Source organism: Culex quinquefasciatus, chromosome 3 (genome assembly GCF_015732765.1).
Source record: "Culex quinquefasciatus strain JHB chromosome 3, VPISU_Cqui_1.0_pri_paternal, whole genome shotgun sequence".
Taxonomy (NCBI): Eukaryota; Metazoa; Arthropoda; class Insecta; order Diptera; family Culicidae; genus Culex; species Culex quinquefasciatus.
Window position 1 is genome coordinate 165,428,444 of NC_051863.1, and position 19,435 is coordinate 165,447,878.

Below are 19,435 nucleotides of genomic sequence, written 5' to 3' on the forward strand. Positions count from 1 at the left end.
ATCTCGGCATTGTCGTACGGCGGCCCCGTAAGCCCCCCCGTGGCGGAAGAAGCCCCAAGGAAGCCAAGAAGCGTGACCAAACCGGGCTTCGTCTCGGGGATAGGCCAAGGAAGTTTACTATCTCTCGCGCGCGCTCAGAAGTAGGAGAACTTTAAGTAGAAAACAAAAGAACTGCTAGTAACATGAGTCCAGTGATCACCCCACACGTACCCCATGCGTACCGTTCCCCGGGGTAATTCACGTCGAAGCCGGTTGTGGGGTAACACCCCTCTTGACTGCTACTTACTCACATGGCTCGATAATATATTTACGTTTGCACGGTCGAGACACCTGAACAGGGGAACGACTCTGATGGTTACATATTATCATAGAATGTGATTTTTTAAAGTGTCAGTAAGTTTTTAAAATCCTATGCATTTCTTAGCTTTTCACATTTCTATTCATTTTCTTTTGATTAATTTTGTTGATTAAAATAAAAAGTATTGTGGCTCCTTTAATTTGAGCATGTTTACAACCAGCTTTTGGGAGTTGTACCAAATTTTAATTAATTTTTATATTGTTTTAATGAGATAAAATAAAATGGAAATCAAAACCATTTTTTTTAATTAAACAAAAAATGAGATTGTCTACATAAAAGATAGGAAAAGTTTTGAATACTTTTTAAATTTAAAAACCAGCAAACAATAAATAACTAACATATATTTTTGATCCTAATGAAATGGCAAGGAATTATGATTCCGCTGGAAAAAAATCTCACCTTTTTTACCATTTATGTGTTCAGATATTGTGTTCTTTATTTTTCTAAAAATGTTGACAAATATATAATTTATTTTAAATGTTTTTACTTCTGAATAAACTATGTTTTTATTTCCAAACTGGAAATTTGGTTTATTGGACCTTTTCAAAAAAAAACTCCATAATTGAAAAAAACAAAAATACGCTCCAGATCGAAAAAAAATCACCAAATTTTAGATTTTCAAACAACATTGGAAAGAACATTTCTTAAACTTTAAGAAAATTGTGTGTTTATGTGGGTTGATTATGCTTTGCTAAGATGCTCAAATGTGTTTAAAAATGAGTAATTTTATAAAATTAAATCTACATTTTTAATTTTGTTCATCATGCCTTTCCTTTGTAGAAAAGAAGGTATTTTGCATCATTCAAAATTTCAAAAATTATTTTCAGATGAAAAACCAAAGGAGAATGGGCAAATTTGGTCCAAGGATGTACACGAGCGGGACCAACTTTTTTCGAAAGATCTCGCCGAGACATGAAAAAAAGTCTTCTGGACCAACTCTCTAAACCCCGGGGTTCAAAAGTTACATGCTGTTGAAGTTTGAGCATTTTGGTTAAAAATGTACAAAAAAATCGTATTTTTGCTATTTCTAAAATCATTTATAAAATCTCTGTTTCATTGTGGATTTCGATTTTCTTGACTTCATTCGACGCGTATCAGCAAAAACTATGAGTTCTGATATGTCTTAGCATGATTGAAACATGATTTCTCTTGTTTTTATCCGTTTGAACCGTTTGTGCAAGAGGCATCCCATAGAAACAAGTCGAAACTTCAAGGTTTTGAAACCAGGTCCAACCCAGACTGCTTCAGTGAGTATGGAAGGCTTCAGTGCAATGTTGTAACAACTTATTGGGATGGTCTGAGTCATCCGAGAACTCCTTGGAGTTAAGACCGGTGAGTCTACCGACGTAACAAGCAAGATGTCTGCGGGTTTTGACCACGGATCATACCCGCATGGCTTCAGTGAGTATGGTAGACTACTATGCTGATGTGTTGGAGTGTCCTGGGTTCTCCTAGGACTCCCTGGAGTTCAGATCTGTGGGTCTACAACCGTAACAAGCAAAATGTCGACCGGTTTTGACAACGGAACATACCCGCATAGCTTCAGTGAGTGTGGTAGACTGCTCGGATCCGGTTTCAAAACCTTGAAGTTTCGACTTGTTTCTATGGGATGCCTCTTGCACAAACGGTTCAAACGGATAAAAACAAGAGAAATCATGTTTCAATCATGCTAAGACATATCAGAACTCATAGTTTTTGCTGATACGCGTCGAATGAAGTCAAGATAATCGAAATCCACAATGAAACAGAGATTTTATAAATGATTTTAGAAATAGCAAATATACGATTTTTTTGTACATTTTTAACCAAAATGCTCAAACTTCAACAGCATGTAACTTTTGAACCCCGGGGTTTAGAGAGTTGGTCCAGAAGACTTTTTTTCATGTCTCGGCGAGATCTTTCGAAAAAAGTTGGTCCCGTTCGTGTACATCCTTGGACCAGCTCCCATACAAATTTGCCCATTCTCCTTTTTTATCGAAAATGATTCTGTACATGTTTTGATATCGTTTACCTTTTTTTAATAAGGTGAAATTTTTCGAAGTTCTACTTTTTTCCGCAATGAAATAAAATATTTTCAAAAAGCTGAGATAAATTCCTGCTGAGATACTGAGTTTATATTTAATTAAAAAATAGGTCTTTTTCAGTGTCATCTAATCAGGCTTAATTTTTTAAACTCGTAATATCTTCCCGGGCAGACGGTAATAACAAAATTCATGCCATTTCAATAACAAATACAGTTAAAATAACAGAAAGTGTTATGGAATCTTCTTGAAAAATCCACTTTTGCATAACAGATTAGGTTATCATAACAAAATTTGTTATTAATCTGATATTGGTTGAAAGCCAAAACAACATTGGAATAACATTTTTTGTTATGGAAGAATACCTCCAACTGTTATTGGGATGATCGGATTAGTTGCTAAAATAACAAAAACTAATAACAATGATTTGTTCGAAGAATAACTAAACATATTATAAGTCTGTTATTGCAATAACAATCCAATAACAAAAAAAATCATAACGATGAATAACAAATCTTGTTATAAATAACATAAAATGTTATTGGACTAATATTTTCACTTATCAAAAAATGTTATTCCTAAGTTATTTCCGCCTGCTCGGGTTGGAACCTATCTTAAGGTTCATTAATATTAAAAACTGAAACTTTTGTAAAATTTTCTGCTTTTTAACCTATAAAATAATATGTCTAAATACAAAAATCTATGCAAATGGTCCAAATAACTGTTAAAGCCATTTTAAAAGGTTGCTCTTGATTCTTAATTGTATATAATTAGTATTATTAGAAAAAAATACCAAAGTTATGTATATTGCGCGGAAATTGTCTAAACTGAAATTCATGAAATATTTTTCATTTGCAAAATACTGAATATTTTTCGATAAACTTCACAATATTATGGGAATTTAACGTTTCCAGAACTTCAGCATTGCATTACAAAAAGGCATGGAGATTGCATTATTTAGCAGTACAGAAGCAATCACTAGTTTTCATTAAACTTAAATTTTGATGAAAATGTTTTTTTAGCATCAAGCATTCACTAAAACTCTAAATGTTTTGAAATCAAATCACTGAATAATAATCCCAAACATTTAATATTATGCCCCTTTGAAATGTTAGTCTTGATTATATTTGTTTGAAAATATTGTTTTAACATTGAAAATCGGTCAATTAGTTGCTGAGATATCGACATTAGAAATTGGAGGGTTGTTTGAGTAAGACTTCAAAAACTTCAATTTTTCTGTTTCTTTTTCTTTTATCCGGTGTATCTAGCAAGCAGTGGTCCAATCTTCAATGTTTCTTTGACCAAATTGTAGGAAATTTTCTGAACCTTTCGAAAAAAATATTTTCAGGAGTGGACAATCATGGACACTGTTTTAAAAAGTCAATTTTAAATTTATTGGACAAAATTTAACATTGAATGGTTATATTTTTAAAACGGTGCCAATTCGATTTAACATTTAAAAAATATGTCATAAAATTTTAAGTACAAGAAAAATCTTGACTCGTCGGCAAAATTTTGGTCCATACTTCGTTAAAAAAATTGTCTCCTAAAATATAAAAAATACGGATTTTGAGAAATTGATGTTTTGTATTAAAAAAAAAGTTCATAAAACACTTTTTCCGTGTAGCTATTTTTCAATAAAAAAAAATCCTGAAAAGTTACAGATTTTCGAATATTTACGTACCATTTCTGCCACAAAATGGCTTCTCTGGTGATAGGAAAGGCCCCCACAAAGTTTGAGCCAAATAAAAAAAATATAAGTAAAATCCACTTCCGAGTTTGGTGGAGAATTGCTTATGTGTATTTTACACCAGAAAAAGAAATTTTTATCAGTCTCTGTTAAATTACACATTTTTACATTTTTTAAAAAGTAAAATTGCTCAAGGTGTGAACCAACCAATTTTTTTTTCTGTGTAGTTACTCTTCAAACCTGGCCAATAGCGGCGCCGGCCATGTCGAAATACAGTTCTCAAGGGAAGTTGTTGTTACCTTTTGTTAAAAAATGAAAAATAAACTAAGAATTTATGAAAAACACCCTTTACTTCGAATGATTTTAAATCCCCAAAAATGTCAACAGCTATTTTTTGCATGAAATAACATCTAAATGAAAAAAATACCTCTATATGGATAATTGCAAATTCTAAAATTCATTAAATTTGTCATAATGTCTCTCGATTTTTCCCAGTTAAGTAATGGAAAAAAAACAGGGAATTCAAAACTATGTTTGTATTTTTTTAAACTATATATTTTAAATAGTTTAAGGCGAAAAATAGTAATCCAGTTGCGTGTAAAAGACCTAGGTGTAAAATAAACGATGCATTATTTTATGAAATTCTATGTAATTTTACACCCTGAAATATGTAGCTCATTAGTATACTTGAAAAACCTACTTGACCGGAATGCTCATATTTGCGTTTATCCTTTCCATTCTTCATCGGTCCGATGTCCGAGCGGGCTAAGGCGCCAGTCCTTTCGGTTGATGCTGGCTTTGAGTTCCGTAGAATCTCGAACCTTATTTTTCATAATTACATAAATTGTACATGCAATTCATAATATTAAGTGTCTGTTTTACGAAGGTTATGTCCAAATCGGACGTTTGATTTTTCCTAAAAGTTTGTTTGACACCAAATTTCTGTCGCTTCAAGGATTATAAAGTGGTCGTTCCGCCACACCGTCAAGACATATCGAAAAATGGACCTCGGATTCGTGATCAGGGACCAAAATTACCTCTAAGAGCAAAGTTTCAAGGAAATCGAAGAGGCGTGAGTTGGTGAAAAATCACCCTAATGAAGTTAACAAAATACATATCATAGAACCGGCCTGGGTTTGATCCCAGAAGGTCCCGGTGGCAAATTTTGAGACGAGATTTGTCTGATCACGCCTTCCGTCGGACAGGGAAGTAAATGTTGGCCCCGGTCTAACCTAGAGGTTAGGTCGTTAGCTCAGTCCAGGTGTAGGAGTCGTCTCCCTGGGTCCTGCCTCGGTGGAGTCGCTGGTAGGCAGTTGGACTCTCAATCCAAAGGTCGTCAGTTCGAATCCCGGGGTGGATGGAAGCTTAGGTGTAAAAAGAGGTTTGCAATTGCCTCAACAATCAAGCCTTCGGACACCTAGTTTCGAGTAGGAATCTCGCAATCGAGAACGCCAAGGCAATGCTGTAGAGCGAATAATTTGATTTTTTGATTTTTAGAACCAATTTTAAGATAATTGCAGTTTACATATACTTTTTTGAATCAATGTTTTGCATTTTCATGGCATGTTGATATCACATCTAGTAAAGTAAATCTTTCCCAGTTTCTGAGGGGAACACCCTTGAAGAGTATCGGGGCCGGCATTTACAAAGCGGATTCAGTGGCAATTTCATTCTCAACTTAATGTGATAAGGTGCAGTTTGTGACGATACACTACCTTCCCTTTACTAATCAATCGATTCCAGAAGAGAAAAGATCACCAGTTGTGTTGGTCCGAGCCGGGATTTGAACCCCGATCTACCGCTTACGAGGCGGAAGCGTTTCCACTGGGCTACGTGGCTCGGTTACGGTTATCACATCTGGGAATGGTGAAATATTTTGTGCTAAAAAATTGTAATTTTACATCAGAAACTGGTAAAATTTTCATCAGATTTTGTTGAATTTTCACATTATTTAAAAATCCTGTTAAACACAAACATTTCAAGTAGTGTTTCAACAAGTCTTTAAGACATTATTCTAGCAAATACAATACTTTTCACAAACTTTAATAATCTGACAATGAAAAACCCCAAAATAAATAACGAACACCAACTCTACCTGTGACTGCGGCACGGTGTTATCGGCCAGTTAAGTACACAAAACAAAACTCAATGACGATAATGGGGGTTGCTGCTGCTGCTGCCAGGTAATGTTACACGTTTGCCTAATTGGATGATTCACTATTTGGCGATTGAAAAAAGAAAAGACTTGGGCTGACGAATGTTTGGTCGGCTGATTTGATGACAAATTAGCACATTTCGATGAATCAATATTTGTTGCGTTGATTTTTTTTTGTTGTGACACATAGCACTTTTTGGAAAGTTTTCGTCGATACTCTCATAATTCACCTCAATAAGTTTGCGAGCATTATTAGAAATCTTAGTCTTCATACAATTTTGGGGGCTGGTCATACCAAATGGGTATGAAAACGTATGAAATTATGCTGTATGTATCTTGAGAAAAAAATCTGATCAAAAAATTGTAGGTTATGATTAGGACTTTTCGGAAAACAATAAATAAATTCCAGAGATACGATAGTTTAAAAAAAAGAGATTTTTAATGTTTTGGGTCAAAAAAACGGTATATTTTCGATTTTTTCGTATTTTTGCATGATAAAAATACCTGTTGAAAGAAAAGCGCTTCCGAAAATAAATACAGGCTTATAAAAATTATTACAGAGCAACATCTTTTTACGCGGTGGCGTTACGCTTTTTGTTTCGTAGATTTCTCTTAAACCATGCAAAACAAATTACTAGTTGAATTTGCAATTTCAGCAATTTAATCCCATAAATCTCTAGTCTACTAACTTTTTAGTTGAATTAGCCCATTTTTTAGTAGAACCAAGCAAATGTTCGGCTGGGACATAAGTCAACCCATCGATTGGTGGATTTGTCCTTCTCATTTCCTCGAGATCTGCATTCGTGCAAGGACGGCGTCGTTATTGGTCAGAATAACGGTGCTGACTCGAAATCAAGAAGCAACTGGCTCAATTTCTCTAAAAACATAATTTTATCGAATTTTGCAAATACATTTTCAAACGTTTTGAAAAACATCGAGTACCAATGTAGTAACGTGAATATTTTCCCTCTTCTTACAGGACGCCCGCGTGTGGATCCCCCACCCGGAGACGGTATGGCAGGGTGCGGTGGTGCTCGCCGACTACCGCAAAGACACCGGCACGCTCGAGCTCGTGACGGACCGGGGCGCCGAGAAGGTAACGCTCCAGGTCAAGTCGACCGCCGATCTGCCCCACCTGCGCAATCCGGCCATCCTGATCGGCCAGAATGACCTTACAGCGCTGTCCTACCTGCACGAACCGGACGTGCTGTACAACCTGGAGGTACGGTTCTGCGACCGGCACGCCATCTACACGTACTGCGGCATCGTGCTGGTGGCGATCAATCCGTATGCAGAGCTGCCGTTGTACGGGCCGGATCTGATCCGGGCGTACCGGGGTCACTCGATGGGCGAGCTGGAGCCGCACATCTTTGCGGTGGCCGAGGAGGCGTACGCCAAGCTGGAGCGGGAGAAATGTGATATTAGTATAATTGTTAGCGGGGAGTCCGGAGCGGGGAAGACCGTTTCGGCGAAGTACGCGATGCGGTATTTTGCTGCGGTTGGGGGTAGCGAATCGGAGACGCAGATCGAGAAAAAGGTACTGGCCAGCAATCCGATCATGGAGGCGATCGGCAATGCCAAGACTACGAGGAATGACAACAGTTCGAGGTTTGGCAAGTTTACCAAATTGTTGTTTACTAACAATTTGTCCATGATGTCCTTGACTGGGGGGACCATGCAGACGTACCTGTTGGAGAAGTCCCGGGTTGTGTTTCAGGCTCCAGGTGAGCGAAACTACCACATCTTCTACCAACTGTGCGCCTCGAGAAAGCAATATCCGGAGCTGATGTTGGACCATCAGGACAAGTTCCACTTCCTGAACCAGGGTCAATCGCCGGACATTACGCGTGTGTCGGACGAGGACCAGTTTAAGGAAACGATGAACGCGTTGAAGATCCTCGGGTTTGACGATGGCGAGGTCAACGACATCATGAAGATGCTGGCCGCTGTGCTGCACCTCGGAAACATCGACTTTAGCCACAAGTACAAGAAGCAAACGCAGGAGGTCGACCAGGAGGCTTGCAGCGTTGCGTCCGACGACCTCCATCTGAACATCTTCAGCGACATCCTGAAGCTGAACCGGGACGAGCTGCGCAAGTGGCTCGTGACGCGCCAGATCGAGTCGTTCAATGACAGCGTGCTGATTCCGCAGAACAAACCCCAGTCGGAAGCTTCACGGGATGCGCTTGCGAAGCACGTGTACGCCGAGATGTTCCAGTTTATCGTGAAGAAGATCAACCGAAACTTGGCGGGTGGAAAGAAGCAAAACTGCTTCATCGGTGAGTTGGGATTCTTTTGATTTTCTGAATATTTTACTAAAGAAGACATTCTCCCCGCTAGGCGTGCTCGACATCTACGGCTTCGAAACGTTCGACATCAACTCGTTCGAGCAGTTCTGCATCAACTACGCCAACGAGAAGCTCCAGCAGCAGTTCAACCAGCACGTGTTCAAGCTGGAACAGGAGCAGTACCTGAAGGAGGGCATCGAGTGGAAGATGATCGATTTCTACGACAACCAGCCGTGCATCGATCTGATCGAAGCGAAGCTGGGCATTCTGGACCTGCTCGACGAAGAGTGCCGAATGCCACGCGGCTCGGACGAGTCCTGGGTGGGCAAGCTGATGGAAAAGTGCACCAAGTACAATCACTTTGACAAGCCCCGGTTCGGCACGAGCGCCTTCCTGATCAAGCACTTCTCCGACACGGTCCAGTACGAGTCGCAGGGCTTCCTGGAGAAGAACCGTGACACCGTGTCGAAGGAGCTGGTTAACGTGCTGCGGATGTCCGAGATGAAACTGTGCCATAAGCTGATGACCGCGCAGGACGAGACGGCGGAAACGCCGGACGTGAGGAGTCCGGGCGTGAAGCTGGTCGTCAGCGCCGCCAAGAGTCAGGTAAGACCGACGCCCCGCTGTCCTGTTGTGATGCGTACTGGTTTCGCTAATGTGTTTGTCCACCCTCTTCTCACGCTTCTGTACTTGTTACGTGTCCAACGCCCTCTTGCAGCCTGCAGATAGACGACGAAAGGTTCGTATTGTTCCACTTTCCGCACCTGTTTGTTTTACTATTGCTCGTTTTCGTGTTTGACCAAATTGGCGTCGTTCTAATCGGATTTCTTCCCGCCCGCAGCCGATGACCCAGAAGCAACAGCGCAAGACCGTTGGTTCGCAGTTCCGGGAGAGTTTGACCCTGCTGATTACGACGCTGCACAACACCACCCCCCACTACGTGCGGTGCATTAAGGTGAGATTTTTTAGTTATTTTCTACTTACTTCACTTCTTTGTAAGCTCAACTTTGATTGTTTAATTTTCCCAAGAAAACATAAAATTGATTTATTTTTTTCATTTGTCTGAAATTCAACGGGAAGCTTCCTATGACCAAAAAGTTAAGCAACTGTTTATACTAAAAATATCGGAGAGGGTCGGTTTCAACCGATTCCATGTTTGTAATTTTTATTTAGATGTAAAATTACACTTGCAACCATTAGTCCAATCTTCAATGCTCAAAAGATGCAATTTTTTCATTCGAAATATATCCAATTTTCACATTTTACATGAAATTTGTTCAACTGAATTTGCCTATAAATTTGGAGATTTTTTTTGATTGTGTTTCAAAAACACATATTATTTATTATTTACAAACTTATTTAACCTTCTCCTAGTGGAAAATTGTCCAAAGAATCCGAAAATGCATTCCGTTTTCCGATTGAAAATCATGTTCATTGAGAAAATCATGACACTTTGAGAAGTTTAAAATAATGACTTCCATCAACATTTTCTTAACTATAGTTAACTAACTTTATAAACCTTTCAAAAAAATATGAAAAGTTCTTCTTGAGGTACTTTGAACACTTCTCTACCACGGTCAGTATGTTTCTGAACCATTCCTTACGTATTTTAATTGTACTCTTCATTTTGCGGAAAAATCGCAAACCTATCAAAGTCACCCCGGCTATCAAAGTCACCCCGTTTTACGGTAGTTATTTTGTGCAGTAAAGTATAAATAGTTGAATTAAAAGAAATAGGCAATTTTATACAAAAGTGTAACCGTTTTCTGAAAATTCTTAAGCAATATCTACAACTTTGTCGAAAACACCAAATTGGTAAGAGGAACCGTTCTCAAGATACAGATTTTTGAATATTTTAATAGCATTTTTGAAAATGGATAGCAGATAAAATTGTAAGGAGACTTGTATGGACGAACTTCTGAAGAAAAAGCCTTCTTTGGTCATAGGAAAGGTACACACAAAGTTTCATCAAATTTAAAAAATACAAAAATTTATCCTTTTTTGTAGATTTTTGAGTGAATTGCTCATCATAAAATGTATCATAAAAAAAAACGCGTCAAGTCTTTTGACGTTTGAATTTTGACGACCCATTCCAATCGAAGGCTGAAGAAAACCGAGCGAGAAGCGAAGGCAAATAAAGAACAAAGGGTGGCCTCCAACACCACCACCAGCGCCTGTTGGAGTGAGCCAGTGATGCCAGGAAATTTTCTCTATAAGTGCTACTTTTCGTGAGTGTTCGCTTAAAATTTCATAAATTTTGGCAGCACTAAGCAGACCCAAAAGAGCGCTGGAAGAAAAAAAGAACTGAGCTGAAAATAGGAAAATGGGCGAGGCCCAATGCACTCGACTGATTAGAATGCATTTGGGAAATATTTTTTTTAAATGCTTGTAAAAGGAATAGCATAACTTTTAATAAAAGTGAAAATAAACAGAAATGTTCACAAAAAGTTGGTGTACTGGGATTTAGTATATTTCAAGGAACACTTCAGATTATCCAGCATCATTCAAACACTACCGATTATTAGGCTTAAAATGGATATATTTCCGTAGAATCGTTTCTCGAAAGACATGCTGACATTCAGGATAGAAAATTAGTGTGCTAGTTTTAATTAATTTCTAAGGCATTTTCAGATCTTAAATAATTAATTAATAAATGTTAATTTTGACAAATTCAGTTTAGTTATTACAGTAGTTGTTCGGTATCTGGGCGTTGTTTAACTAGGCGCTCGATAACTGAGCCGTAGCCCACTTAAAAAGCAGACAAACGTCAAAAAACCAAAACAAACCGAAATGACCGAGGGGTGCATGGATGCAAAAAATCATGTTCAATAATTAAAAAAACTATATCAAACTTTTATTTAATGTCAAGTCACAATTTAAGAGATATGAAAAGTAAGCATTGTAAATAAATTTGAGTTAGTTTTATTTTTATATTTCATTAGGAAAGTATTAAGCATCGGTGGTCCCCTCGTTATTTTTAGTTCAGCCCTGTTAACGAGCAGCATTCGGTGACTGGTCTACGTTTTAAAACTGATTCAGACCTATTTCTAAATCACTTATAGTTTTGTTAATTTTGAATCTAGTTGTTGCTTGATTTCAATTTGGATTTAGTTCAGATTCAGTTCAATTTTAGTTCAATTTAAGAATGGTCTCAATTCAAATATAATTTAATTCAAAAATAAACTTTCAACTTAGTTTACGTTTAGTTAAATTTTTGCTTAGTTAATCAACTCTAGAGTTTCAGTATAAATTTTAACATTTCTTTTTCAAGTGCTCAATTTCAACTCAAACCTCCACTAACTCCACTTCCAGCCCAACGAGGACAAGGCGGCCTTCAAGTGGGAGGCGCCCAAGATCGTGCAGCAGCTGCGGGCGTGCGGCGTGCTCGAGACGGTCCGCATCTCGGCGGCCGGCTTCCCGTCGCGCTGGACGTACGAGGACTTTTACGAGCGCTACCGGTTGCTGTGCAAGCGCGTCCAGATCGTGGACTGGAACGTGAAGGCCACCTGCACGAACATTGTGCGCAACTGGCTGACCGACTCGGACAAGTACCGGCTGGGCAACACGCAGATCTTCTTCCGCGCTGGGCAGGTCGCCTACCTGGAGCAGCTGCGCAGTGACGTCCGCAAGAAGCACATCATTCTGGTGCAGTCGCTGATAAGGCGGTTTATCTGCAGGAACAAATATTTGCGGCTCAAGCGAACGGCTCTGGGGTTGCAGCGGCACGTCCGGGGGATGTTGGCGAGAAAGTGAGTTTTGGACGTTTGGGTTTCGATCTCAGTACTAATTGTGGTTTCATTGCAGGAAAGCGGACAATCTGCGGAAGAATCGGGCAGCGATCAAGATCCAGCGCTACATGCGAGGTTGGTTGCAACGGACCAAGTACCAGAGGACTCGCAAAACTGTTCTGGGACTGCAAACCTACGCTCGTGGGATGCTTGCCCGGAGGAAGTTCAAGCTGGCGTTGGACAACTACAAGGCCATACAGATTCAACGGCTTTGCCGCGGTTATTTGGCTCGTCAACGAGCTCAGAAGCATTTGGCCAGTATCATCAAGTGTCAGGCGACCGTGCGGCGTTTCTTGGCTCGTCGTCTCTACAAACGCTTGAAGGCCGAAGCTCGCACGATCTCCCACATCCAGAAGATGTACAAGGGTTTGGAGAACAAGATCATCGAACTGCAGCAGCGTTACGATACGCTGTCGAAGGAGAGTGCTGTTCTGAAGAAGCAGAACGCGGAAATTCCAGAAATGCGACAAAAGTTGGACGAAACGAGGCGGATGCAGAACGAGCTGAAGGCGCTGAAGTTGCAGCTGGAGCAGAAGGACGAAAAGTTGCTGATCGTGATCAAGCAGCTCGAGAACGAGCGTGACGAAAAGATGATCTTGCTGGAGGAGAAGCAAAAAGAGGAAGAAGAACGGATGAAGGAACGCGCTCAGATGGAACAAGACCTAGCCAAAATGCGCGATCAGGTTAACGAGATCAACAACGTGACCAAGATCGAGCGGGATCGGCTACTCTCCCAAGCGGACACCAACGAGATTCACGCGGCCTACCAGCGCATGGTCAAGGACAAAGATCAACTGGAGGGTGAAAACAATGCGCTGAGGCACGAACTGCGTCGCCTGCAGCACATGATCGCCAACAACCACGACCTGAAGACGCACTCGCGATCGGTGAGCAACGCGTCCAGCACCAACGAGGAGGACTACGGGTACAACTCGGGCAAGAACACGCTGGAGATTCGGCCCTCGCCGCTTTCCTACGAAGGTGAAATAAACAACAACCTCAAGTTGGTTAGTGGTAATGTTAGTGCGATTCCCCCGTTGTTGGGTGGTCCCCGGTCCAGTGTGTCCGTTGCTCCTCCCCCCGTTACCGGTAGTGGTAGCGTGAGTAGTACCAGCAGCAGCAGTATTGGTGGTACCCCATCGATAGGTAACCACATTTCTAGTCAAAGAGCTTCCACCGAAGCGTCCGCCGCCAAGGGTAGAGTGTCCATGAGCGATTACGATCGCTTGTTCCGGACTCCACCGGAGTCCTTCAGTATGTTGCAAGGTAGGAGCGGTGTGGTTGGTCGGGTTTGCGTGCCACTAATCAGACTAATATCTTGGAGTTGGCGTGTTTGTGTGTATTTTCTTTTTCCTTAAACATTTCTTTTGACCCTTCAACAAAGTATAGTTTCTGCTGAGTGTATTCTTAGGCGCAGTACGCACCTCTCAAAAATTGGGGTTGAGAACAGCTTTAAAAAAGGACCTAAGAGAGGAAGCAACTAAAAAAATAATTCTGAAATTTAAATATTCAGGAATTCAAAAATATTAAATCACACAATTAAAAATTAAATAATTCACAAAAAATCTGAATATTTTTCAAGGATTTTTTGAAATGTTAACAATTTTAATAATTTTGAGAGTTGCAATAATTTTAATAATTCAAGAAATTTAAGGGTTTAAAAAAACTCAAGAATTTAAAATAAAAATAAAAATTTAAATAATTTCAAGATTTTTGATAAATAAAAAATAAAGTTTAATGAATTTTTATTTCAACATTTATTTTAAAAAATCAAGAATTTTAATAAATATAATAATTTTTAAGAATTAAAATAATATTACAAATTTAAATAATTTCAAAAAATTAAAAAAAAGAATTATAAGCATTTGAAGAATTTCAAGAATTTTAAGAATTATACTGCCGTTCTACGCATAATTGTCCCATGTCATTTTTGGACGATTTTGACTTTTTGACATTTTTAAGTTTTGTTTGTCGTATACTTTTAGAAAAACACATAAAATCTAGTACTTTGTTCGGAAACTCATCAAAAACAACACCAAGTATGTTTGTCCCATCTTTACACTTGTACGCATAATTGTCCCACCAAGTATTTTCGCTCATAGAATCATTAGTTTAACGAAGCATTATGCCTTGTTTACCTATTGTATAGCAAGAGAATCATAAATAAGAGTAATAAACTACAAACTGGGGCGATTGGGGACACATAGGACGGATAGGAACCCACGGGACAATTATGCGTCGAAACACAGAAATCGGTCTAAAAATTTCAATAGCGTTTTTCTCAGTTGCACTTTTTTGAACATGGGACAATTATGCGTAGAACGGCAGTATAGGCATTTGACAAATTTCAAGAATTTTAAAAATTTCAGGAATTTTTAAAAAATTTAAAATTTTAAGAATTGTAAGAATTTTAGGAATTTTAAAATTTTTAAGAATTTTAAGAATTTTAATTTTTTTTAGAATTTTAAAAATTTTAAGAATTTTAAGAATCTTACGAATTTTAAGAACTTTAAGAATTTTAAGAATCTTACGAATTTTAAGAACTTTAAGAATTTTAAGAATTTTAAGAATTTTAAGAATTTTAAGAATTTTAAGAATTTTAAGAATTTTAAGAATTTTAAGAATTTTAAGAATTTTAAGAATTTTAAGAATTTTAAGAATTTTAAGAATTTTAAGAATTTTAAGAATTTTAAGAATTTTAAGAATTTTAAGAATTTTAAGAATTTTAAGAATTTTAAGAATTTTAAGAATTTTAAGAATTTTAAGAATTTTAAGAATTTTAAGAATTTAAGAATTTTAATAATTTTAAGAATTTTAAGGATTTTAAGAATTTTAAGAATTTTAAGAATTTTAAGAATTTTAAGAATTTTAAGAATTTTAAGAATTTTAAGAATTTTAAGAATTTTAAGAATTTTAAGAATTTTAAGAATTTTAAGAATTTTAAGAATTTTAAGAATTTTAAGAATTTTAAGAATTTTAAGAATTTTAGGAATTTTAAGAAATTTAAGTAATTTAAGAATTTTAAGAGTTTTAAGAACTTTAAGAACTTTAAGAGTTTGAGGAATTTTAAGAATTTTAAGAATTTTAATAGTTTCAACAATTTTTAGAATTTTTAAAATTTTAAGAATTTTAAGAATTTTAAGAATTTTTAGAATTTTTAGAATTTTTAGAATTTTTAGAATTTTTAGAATTTTTAGAATTTTAGAATTTTAGAATTTTAGAATTTTAGAATTTTAAATTTTAGAATTTTAGAATTTTAGAATTTTTAGAATTTTAGAATTTTAAATTTTAGAATTTTAAATTTTAAATTTTAAATTTTAAATTATTAAATTTTAAATTTTAAATTTTTAGTATTTTAAATTTTAGAATTTTAAATTTTAAATTTTAAATTTTAAATTTTAAATTTTAAATTTTAAATTTTAGAATTTTAGAATTTTAAATTATTAAATTTTAGAATTTTAAATTTTAAATTTTAAATTTTAAATTTTAAATTTTAGAATTTTAAATTTTAAATTTTAGAATTTTAAATTTTTAAATTTTAAATTTTAAATTTTTAAATTTTAGAATTTTAAATTTTAGAATTTTAAATTTTAGAATTTAAAATTTTAATAATTTTAAGAATTTTAAGGATTTTAAGAATTTTAAGAATTTTAAGAATTTTAAGAATTTTAAGAATTTTAAGAATTTTAAGAATTTTAAGAATTTTAAGAATTTTAAGAATTTTAAAATTTTAAGAATTTTAAGAATTTTAAGAATTTTAAGAATTTTAAAATTTTAAAATTTTAAGAATTTTAAGAATTTTAAGAATTTTAGGAATTTTAAGAAATTTAAGTAATTTAAGAATTTTAAGAGTTTTAAGAACTTTAAGAACTTTAAGAGTTTGAGGAATTTTAAGAATTTTAAGAATTTTAATAGTTTCAACAATTTTAGAATTTTTAAAATTTTAAATTTTAAGAATTTTAAAATTTTAGAATTTTTAGAATTTTAGAATTTTAGAATTTTAAATTTTAGAATTTTAGAATTTTAGAATTTTAAATTTTTAGAATTTTAAATTTTAAATTTTAGAATTTTAGAATTTTAAATTTTAGAATTTTAGAATTTTAAATTTTAAATTTTAAATTTTAGAATTTTAGAATTTTAAATTTTAGAATTTTAAATTTTAGAATTATTAAATTTTAGAATTTTAAATTTTTAGTATTTTAGAATTTTAGAATTTTAGAATTTTAGAATTTTAGAATTTTAGAATTTTAAATTTTAAATTTTAAATTTTTAAATTTTAAATTTTAGAATTATTAGAATTTTAGAATTTTAGAATTTTAGAATTTTAGTATTTTAGAATTTTAGAATTTTAGAATTTTTAAATTTTAGAATTTTAGAATTTTAGAATTTTAAATTTTAAATTTTAGAATTTTTAAATTTTAAATTTTAGAATTTTAGAATTTTAAATTTTAAATTATTAGAATTTTAGAATTTTAGAATTTTAGAATTTTAGAATTTTTAGAATTTTTAGAATTTTTAGAATTTTTAGAATTTTTAGAATTTTTAGAATTTTTAGAATTTTTAGAATTTTTAGAATTTTTAGAATTTTTAGAATTTTTAGAATTTTTAGAATTTTAAGAATTTAAGAATTTTAATAATTTTAAGAATTTTAAGAATTTTAAGGATTTTAAGAATTTTAAGAATTTTAAGAATTTTAAGAATTTTAAGAATTTTAAGAATTTTAAGAATTTTAAGAATTTTAAGAATTTTAAGAATTTTAAGAATTTTAAGAATTTTAAAATTTTAAGAATTTTAAGAATTTTAAGAATTTTAAGAATTTTAAAATTTTAAAATTTTAGGAATTTTAAGAAATTTAAGTAATTTAAGAATTTTAAGAGTTTTAAGAACTTTAAGAACTTTAAGAGTTTGAGGAATTTTAAGAATTTTAAGAATTTTAATAGTTTCAACAATTTTTAGAATTTTTAAAATTTTAAGAATTTTAAGAATTTTAAGAATTTTTAGAATTTTTAGAATTTTTAGAATTTTTAGAATTTTTAGAATTTTTAGAATTTTTAGAATTTTTAGAATTTTTAGAATTTTTAGAATTTTTAGAATTTTTAGAATTTTTAGAATTTTAGAATTTTAGAATTTTAGAATTTTAGAATTTTAAATTTTAAATTTTAGAATTTTAGAATTTTAGAATTTTAGAATTATTAGAATTTTAGAATTTTAAATTTTTAGTATTTTAAATTTTAAATTTTAAATTTTAGAATTTTAGAATTTTAGAATTTTAGAATTTTAAATTTTAGAATTTTAGAATTTTAAATTTTTAAATTTTAGAATTATTAGAATTTTAAATTTTAGAATTTTAGTATTTTAGAATTTTTAGAATTTTAGAATTTTAGAATTTTAGAATTTTAGAATTTTAGAATTTTAAATTTTAGAATTTTAGAATTTTAAATTTTTAGAATTTTAGAATTTTAGAATTTTTAAATTTTTAGAATTTTTAGAATTTTAGAATTTTAAATTTTAAAATTTTTAGAATTTTAAATTTTAAGATTTTTAGAATTTTAAAAATTTTAAAATTTTAAATTTTTAAATTTTAAGAATTTTTAGAATTTTAAATTTTAGAATTTTAGAATTTTTAGAATTTTTTGAATTTTTTGAATTTTTAGAATTTTTAGAATTTTTAGAATTTTTAGAATTTTTAGAATTTTTAGAATTTTTAGAATTTTTAGAATTTTTAGAATTTTTAGAATTTTTAGAATTTTTAGAATTTTAAGAATTTTAAGATTTTTAAGAATTTTGAAAATTTTAAGAATTTTAAGAATTTTAAGAATTTTAAGAGTTTTAAAAATTTTAAGAGTTTTAAAAATTTTAAGAATTTTAAAAATTTTAAGAATTTTAAGAATTGTCAAATTATTAAGAATTTGAAAGATTTCAAGAATTTTAAAAATTTTAAGAATCATAAGAATAAAAAAATTAGAAATATTTAAAGTGTTTAAAATGTTTGAAATTTTTACGATTTTTAAAAATTTGTCTATTCCATAGTTTAGTTATAAGTAATAATGTCGATTGAACTACGATGTAAAACACAGCTGAAATGAACACCAAAACTCTGTTACGTACTTAAATGGCCTCATTGTAACTTAATTATTCACAAATTAAAACGGATTGAAAATTGAATTGAAAAATTTTTACATTTAGAGGAAATGAAAAAATAGAGTTTGATGAATTCGAAAAAACATGTTATTTTAGAATGTAAAGATTCTTAAGAATTTTATGATTTTTAAGAACTTTAAGAATTTTATGAAATTTAAAGAATTTACAGAAATCTTAAGAATTGAAAAAATATATTTTTTTAGGAATTAAAAACTATTTTAGAACCTTTTAAAGTTTAAAAAGTTTAAAAATAAAAAAATCGAATTTTCAGCAAAAATTTTAATTATTGAAAAATTAAAAAAAAATGAATATCCAACAGAAAAAAAAAGATTTTAGACAATTTAAGAGTATTTTTAAATTAATGATTTTTGTACTCGTTTATTTTTTTTATTTTCTGTTTTTTTTATATATTTTGAATGTTTTAATCGTTTTTTTTTATAAAACAATTTTAGGTCTTAAAAATGTGCAAGTTTAAAAAAATAATATACATAAGAATTACAAAAATTTGTGACAGATTTTAAGAATATTCGAAATTTGAAGAATTATATTTGAAGAATTTTAAAAAATTTAAGAATCTGAAGAATTAAAAGATTTAAAAATAATAAGAACATATATTTTTTTAATTTGTAGATTTGAGAACTGTTTTTAATTTTAAGGCATTTTTATAATTTCAAAATTTAATTTAGGTTCTTAAGAATTTAAAATTATTAGTATCTTATAACAATTTGAAATATTTTAATATTTTTTTACAAAATTCGCAAGCGTTCCATCGGAGCTCCGTATTTAGCTTAAATACCTACTTTATTTTAATCAGACGCTTCCAGGTTGTGGTCTAAATATTCTTCTGTTTTTGTTCCAGTCACTAAACAAGGACTTGCAGTCCTAGGATCCTGAGGTGGAATTGTTTGAAGTTCATCTGCTAACATTGCCGGTTATTAAAATTGTGGTTTCCGTTCAACCTAATTCTCCGTTGATAAACTTGTGTGACGTACTC

General features: G+C 32.8%; 1 protein-coding gene across 3 annotated transcripts in view; it reads left to right on the forward strand.

The window, feature by feature from the left end:
• Positions 1 to 19,435, forward strand: part of LOC6041604 (unconventional myosin-Va) — a 43,044-nt gene that overhangs the window by 20,584 nt on the left and 3,025 nt on the right. The window contains exons 2-7 of one of the 3 annotated variants that reach the window (XM_038259599.1): positions 7,204 to 8,503; positions 8,565 to 9,118; positions 9,231 to 9,251; positions 9,354 to 9,467; positions 11,825 to 12,261; positions 12,317 to 13,566. In XM_038259599.1, the coding sequence (XP_038115527.1) occupies positions 7,204 to 8,503; positions 8,565 to 9,118; positions 9,231 to 9,251; positions 9,354 to 9,467; positions 11,825 to 12,261; positions 12,317 to 13,566 (3,676 nt within the window). The remainder of the gene's footprint in view (positions 1 to 7,203; positions 8,504 to 8,564; positions 9,119 to 9,230; positions 9,252 to 9,353; positions 9,468 to 11,824; positions 12,262 to 12,316; positions 13,567 to 19,435) is intronic. The other 2 variants (XM_038259601.1, XM_038259600.1) reach the window with 2 other exon arrangements.